This window comes from Otolemur garnettii, unplaced genomic scaffold (genome assembly GCF_000181295.1).
Source record: "Otolemur garnettii isolate 467f Iridium unplaced genomic scaffold, OtoGar3 scaffold00013, whole genome shotgun sequence".
In the NCBI taxonomy this organism is placed as follows: Eukaryota; Metazoa; Chordata; class Mammalia; order Primates; family Galagidae; genus Otolemur; species Otolemur garnettii.
In genome coordinates, this window is record NW_003852408.1 from 5,930,324 (window position 1) to 5,937,467 (window position 7,144).

At 39.5% G+C, this 7,144-nt stretch overlaps 1 protein-coding gene across 1 annotated transcript in view; it reads right to left on the minus strand.

Moving 5' to 3' along the window:
- Nucleotides 1-7,144, minus strand: part of COL4A3 (collagen type IV alpha 3 chain) — a 146,201-nt gene that overhangs the window by 53,260 nt on the left and 85,797 nt on the right. Inside the window, exons 16-20 of the mRNA XM_012802111.2 lie at nucleotides 6,905-6,949; nucleotides 6,623-6,676; nucleotides 5,401-5,442; nucleotides 2,805-2,889; nucleotides 1,203-1,238 (exon numbers count right to left, since the gene is read on the minus strand). Of these exons, the coding sequence (XP_012657565.1) occupies nucleotides 1,203-1,238; nucleotides 2,805-2,889; nucleotides 5,401-5,442; nucleotides 6,623-6,676; nucleotides 6,905-6,949 (262 nt within the window). The remainder of the gene's footprint in view (nucleotides 1-1,202; nucleotides 1,239-2,804; nucleotides 2,890-5,400; nucleotides 5,443-6,622; nucleotides 6,677-6,904; nucleotides 6,950-7,144) is intronic.

Genomic DNA, 7,144 nt, shown 5'->3' on the forward strand with positions numbered 1-7,144 from the left:
CACAGTAGCCACACATCCAGAAGGCAGTCCTCCTTCTGGGGTCGGGTGGCTACACCGTAGCCACACACAGACCTTCACAGGGGTTGTCTTTCCATTCGCTTGTGTCCTCTCTGTTTATTTTGTAAGTGTGTCACAGTTTTCCTGGTAGAGGTTTTTCCCTTTCTTGGTTGAATTTATTCCTAGGTCTTTTATTGTGTGTGGCTACTGTGAATGGGACTGCCTTCTGGATTTCTTCTTCCTCCTTCTGGGAGGAAGTTCAGAGTTCCAAGATAGCTTTTTGCCTCATTCCAACTTCAAGAAATATCCACTGTCACGAATTTGATGCATATTTTACCATGCATATACAGGTACCAAGGGTATTTATCTATTTCTGTATCCATTTTTTTACAGTGGTATTACAATACAGATATGATTATATAATCTGCTTTAACTCATTTTTTATTTTTTTCTTTTTCAAATTTCACATTCATATAAAGGTACATACAATTAAGTTACATTGTTTGCCTTTGTTAGGTAAAGTCTGAGTTGTAGTTGAGGGCTCCAACATTTTAATTCATTTTTTAAATTATGAACTAGTTTAATTTGTAACATTTTATAGAGAAAAATATAAGCAATGGCAGGGCACTTGCCACACTGGTTTATCAAATCTTTGCTCTTTTGTCTGTTCTTGTTTCCTTTAAAAAGAACCCAGAACAGTTACAACTGATGGGTCCCTGTGGACCCATCCTGGTCCTCTTCTTCCTCCTCTCTTAAAAGGTTAACACTCTTAACAATTCATGGACTGAAGTTTAACATTTACAGAGAAAGTATAATCTAGGTATCCTTCTGCAAGAGGTGATTCGCTATGAAAGTGATCATTTTCACCCAAGCTCCTTACCACGACATTACTGTTTGCTATCACTGTGCCTTTTCTGAGTCTCAAGACCCCTACTCACACCCCAAACTGAAAATTCCCTGAGATAAAGCATTTACACTTAGTTAAAGCTGCTGAGAAGCAAAAAAGAGAATTTCTATATCTCTTTGTGACAAATTCTTCTTCCTTTTCCACTGTAGGTTGCAAAGATAACAATTAAGAAGCTGGAAACACTTTTAGATAAATTAATGAAACATTTGTCTTATGCAAATATTGCAGATTTAATAGAGAACAGTGCATTTTCCTTGTAATGGCTTTTTTACGTGTACCTCACCAACTATGCACATACCAGGACTTCCGGGAACTCCAGGGAGACCACTGGGACCTGGGGATACATAACATTAATTAATTGCTTACAAAGATTTAAATCTCAGACGTCAACATAATCATTTTTAATAATATGGAGTTTTCACATGTTTTCCTATTCTCACATAGAAGTTAGAAACTTCACTTAGTTAGACCAAGTGCCAAGAGGATACTAATCTTAGAACCCTAACCGTGTGAAATCACACCTCTTATGATTTTCACATAATTCCGCAGAGATTTACTAAGAGCCTGCTCTGTGTTCAGTACTTTGCTGGGGAATTCAGATGTAAGAATATCAAACGGTGTCAGACACATCTAGGATTGATAATTTGACCCGGTGTACTATCTTGGATCACTTCTAGATGGAGTATGCATTGCTTTCTAATTCTGATATACAAGGGTTGTCCAGAAAGTATCCAGCCATGTATATTTTCCTTTTTCCCCCCATATTACATGGGTGGATACTTTCTGGACAGCTATATATATGATTTATGGTAAATATACCAAAAAGATTTTTTTTTTCTTTTGGATACAGTCTCACTATGTCACCATTGGTAGAGTGCTGTGATATCACAGCTCACAGCAATCTCAAACTCTTGGATTTAAGGGATTCTCTTGCCTCAGCCTCCCAAGTAGCTGGGACTACAGGTGCCTGCCACAATGCCAGGCTATTTTTTGGTTGCCGTTGACATTGTTGTTTAGCAGGCCAGGGCCAGGCTCAAACCCGTCAGCTTCAGTGTATGCAGGTGGCGCCCTACTCACCGAGCTATGGGTGCCAAGTCTAAACCAAAGTTTAAAAAAATTATATCAATGATTGTATTTATCTGTCATTTATTTAAATATATTATGACATTTTATTCTTTTAAGTAAACTTCTTCTTTAAAATCTTGTTTATATCAATAATTTGTCTAGATCAGTGGTGCTCAATCCTGGCTGCACATTGGAATAATCGGGGGAATTTTTATGGTTTACCAGGGTGCAAAATGAAATGAAATCACCAAAATGAAATCAGAATCACAGGGTGATTGACAAGGTCATTGTATAGAAATTCCCAGGGATTCTAGTATGTAGCCAGAGACCAGAGCTACTGGGCTAGAATGTTCAAATCTTTTATAAGTAACACAATATAAGTGAATTGATACAATATAAGTGAATTAATTCATGGTGTCAAGGGCAGATCATTGTTCCTGGAGTCAGGAAACCAGGCCTTCAGTACCCCCTTCACAAGATCTGTACAGATTTGTTCAAGTTACAGCACTCCAGGGTCTCCATTTCCTTTTTGTAATACCACCGAGATTCCTTATACTCTCTCCTCCTGCCCTCCCACTAGTGTTTTCTAGCTTGACTTGAACTTTGTGCTTTGCTACATACAGATAATTTAATTATCTTTCTTGATAGACCACTTACAAAATAAAAACATGAAAATTAGGAGACATCAAAACATAGCACCTCTGTGAAAATTAAGAGATCTTTCCTCTGCTCACCCTGAAACTCTCTCTCCCCCCAAATCCTACGTCTATAAGCACATGTTGTTTATTCCTTAAAATAAAGCCAGAAAAATGTTCAGCAAATTCTTTATCCTCACCCTGTGGGCCTCGAGCTCCTTTGGGCCCTGGTGGGCCTGGAATTCCTTGATCTCCCTTTTCCTGGTAGGCATCATAATATTCTGTCTTAAAGGAGAAATAAATGAATAAAGAGAAAGGAGAGCTACTTATGGATAGCTCATCACATACAATTGCCAGTATTTTAATTTCTTCATTTTGACCAAACTGATACCTCCCTTATTTTCCTTAATTTATAGGTTTATATGGTAGTCACGGATATGTAGAGGAATACATTTAAAGAAAAATTAGAGCTTTCTGATACCATGATGTTATATAACTCATGGGCTGTCAATTAGAAATACATTTTATGCTATGACCCAAGTTACACATCCACATTTTTATACCCACTTACAGACATACCTCTATCTATGAAAGAAATCAAGGTTTCACAAAATAGAGACTATTACACCATAAGACCAACAGCACTGATACTTTTTTATTCTATTCTATTTCACTTTTTATTTTATTTCAGTTTTTAAAGTAAATTTATACTATTTCATATTTTTCAAATGCTGATCCTGATGGACTGAAATTATTTCAAAGTTTGGTGGGACTCACACATCAAAAAATGCCATATTTATTATTTCTCTACGATCCAGACAAGACTGACGCTCAAGAATCAAGGAATAGTGTTTTGACATGCTCAAAACACTTAGCGGACCTGTTCCTGGTTTCCTTTTACTTCCTAAGAAGAATTTCTTTTGAACTCATATGGAATTGAGCACAAGAAAACGCAGAGTCAGGGAAGGAGGCTGGTTCCTGTAAAGTGCAATGGGCAAGTAGATTTTACTCAAAATGAAGATGGAAATATTGAAGGTTTTCTAAAATTTTGGGGGGTTTTCTGGTTTGTTTTTCTCTTTTCTTTCTCTTTCTTTCCTTCCTTCCTTCCTTCCTTCCTTCCTTCCTTCCTTCCTTCCTTCCTTCCTTCTTTCTTTCTTTCTTTCTTTTTTTTTTTTTGAGACAGAGTTTCACTCTGTTGCCCCAGGTAGAGTGCAGTGGAGTCATCATAGCTCACTGTAATCTCAATCTCCTGGGCCCAAGTGATTCCTCCTGCATAGGCATGTACCACTACACCCAGTTATTTTTTTTTTTTGGTAGAAGTTTGGTCTTGCTCTTGCTCAGGCTTGTCTCGAACCCCTAAACTCAAACGATCCTCCTGCCTCAGACTCCCAGAGTGCTGGGATTACAGGCATAAACCACCATGCCTGGCCAAAACTCTTTCTGTTCTTTCATCTGCTACATGGGCCAATTACTTCGTTGACTTGTTTGAAGAGGCAGTAAAAAGAGCCTTGCAGTGAAGTAGTATGTATAAAATCATACAAAAAATGACAGTCATTACATAATAATCTCTACCACAAAGTCTGCAATGATGTGTGTGCACCTGCCAAGCACTGGGCACTGGGCTGGGTGCTTTCACAGAAAACCTCCTTTAATCTTCCGGCAACCCCATTGGCATATTCTGGGACTGTCAAGATTTAAATGTAGCCTCCCCCAAATTCAGGTATTGCCACTGTACTATTAAGACGTAGGACCTTGAAGAGTAGATTAGGCTGGAAGAGCTTCTGCCTAGTTAATAGGATTAAGATCTTTTAAAAGCAGCTGGGAGCAGCCTTAGGCTCGCTTGCCCTCTGCCTTCTGCCTGTGGGGATGCAGCCACGAGAGCCTTCCCCAGAGCAAATGCCAGCACTGTGATTTCGGACTTCTCAGCCTCCAGAACTATGAGAAACACATTTCTGTTCTTTATGAATTATTTAGTCTCAGGTATTCTGTTGCTGCAGCACAAAACATCCTAAAACAAGGGCTATATGCATTTGCTTTTAATGTAAAGATGAAAATTTCTGGATGCCACTCCCAACTACTGAGTTAGATTACTGAGCCTGGGGGTCTGAGAAGTGCATTTTTAACAGGACACCTCATTCCCCATGACTTATTTGGCTGTTATGGACTGTTGTGTTCAACCTGCATAATCACAGGTGACTGTCCTACTCAGCCCACTGAATGTGAGAACCAATGTCCTAAAAGATAGGAGATGAAGAGCCTGGGTGTCCTTTACTACTTAAGCTGCAGAGTCACAGAATATGTAGTAAAGAGCTGACACCAAATCCATGTCTGTGCTGGGAAGGGGACCACCACCTGCTGAAAGATGCTTGGGCTGGGATGGTTGGGTTTTGCTGACCCTGCATTGAACCCACCACATAGCTTCAGCTGCCAGAAAGCTCTGCAGTTATCTAGTCTGGCCCAGGTGGAGGGAGGAGGAGCTGCTTCCCAGCTGTCCTCTCCAGTGGCCTGCTTTATCCAGATGGGGCCAGGTCTGATCAGACAAAGCTTTTCTTCTCCTCCCTAGTAATGGGCATTACTAGCGCAGTCTGGGGAGCTACACTGAAATGTTGACCCATTGTCAAATGGACAAATAATGACAACAGCTATTTTTTTTTTTTTTTTTTTGCCCTGGTTTGACACATAGGTAAATGTTGCAATCTCTATCACAACAAATGAGAGACACTGATTCAAAAGTTCCTCAATATGTTAAAGAACTTGAACAAACATGGCATTGAGATTGTCTTTAATCACACTTACTGGACCACGAAATCCTGGAGGGCCCATGTCCCCTTTCCATCCCTACATTGAAAGACAGTTACAAATGAGGTTAACCAAAAGTATTTACATAGTTGGTATGCTTAAAAAGCAAAATGCACAGTTGAACAATAAATTAATGCTACAAGTCATGTTACTTAGATGTCATATACAAACCAAATTAAAGTTACTGGGACATTGACTTTAAATTTCTCCCAGAGAGCCTGCATCTGGGTCTGGAATCCTGTCTGTGAGGTGGCTGTTGCTCTGGTGTTTCTCTGGGTTTCTTCCATGCCACCACCTTCAATGGATGGTCACATAAATCCCCATGTCTGTGTTCTCACCCAGATTAGACCCACAGGGAAACTTGGCCATAAGTTGTATGCAATTCCATACTCAAATGGTAAGCAAGCCCCTTTCTTCTATGAGGGTATTTCAGAATTCTATTGGAAGTAATACTGTGAATGGACAAACTCTGCACATGTTTCTACATACGCGGTCATGTACACATAATAACATTCTGGTCAGTGGTGGGCCCATAAGATTATAATACCATTACTATAGCTTTTCTATGTTTAGACATGTTTAGATGCACAAATACTGGTCATCATGTTACAGTTACCTACAGTATTTTGTACAGTAACATGATGAACAGGTTCATACCCCAGGAGCAATTGGCTGTACATACAACCTAGGCATGTGGTCAGTCAGACCAGCTAGGCTTATGTAAGGATGCTCTATGATGTTTACACAATGATCACCACCAAATAATGCATTTCTCAGAGTATATCATCATTAAGCAATGCGTGCCTGTACAAATGGTTTGAAAATGTCTATAATATATTGCATAAAACAGTTTGCAACTAATGGATCACAGCCTTTCAGGTTGAGATTGATGGAGTCCAGCCCATACTTGATCTCAAATAACCAGAAAATTTCTATAATTGTAGGTTGCCTTCGATCTCTTCCTCATGGGAAGCTGAAATCTCACTGGGCCCAAGTCAACTAGCTTCAGCTACAGAGAACAAGTTTAGTATGGTTCCCTCAAGAACACCCTTCAAATTTGTAAGTGAAGTTGCCACATCTCTCTCTTCTTTTTAACAAATATCCTAAAGATTTAACTGAAACCTGCTATTGCAGGTCCTGGGTATGAGAGAAAGGGTAAGGGTAGACAAAACCTGACTTATTAACAAGGCTTCAGGAAGGATGACCAGGAGAAAATTACCTTGATTCCATCTTCACCTGGTAACCCAGCCAAGCCCCTGTTGCCTTTGGCTCCCTAAAGAAAAGAACCAAAAGAAATAGAAGACACACAAATCAATAATAAAAAGAGAATGTGTTCACATGACCTCTTTTCACAGGGTGTAAAACTATTATTCTCAAATGTAGTTTTCAAAAGCTGTAAGTTTTTTGTTTGTTTATAACCACTTAGTAACTCTCAAAACACCTCCTTCATCTAGTGGGGCTGACGGCTTCATTGTATCACTAAGCCAAATCAAGTCTTCACCTCACTGCCAGAGAAGCCAGGGGCACCATCTTTTCCAGGTTTTCCCTAAAACAAGAAGAAAACAAAAATATGTAATTTAATACACACGGATAATTTTACAGGTGTGGAAAACATAAGTGATATGATCATCTCCTCTTGACCTCAGCCAAGAAAGTCTGAGTGAGGCTCCCCTACTCGGCATTAGAAGAAAAAAACTATTAATCACAGAACTCACAGTGACCCTCTCTGCCCCGAGGGGGA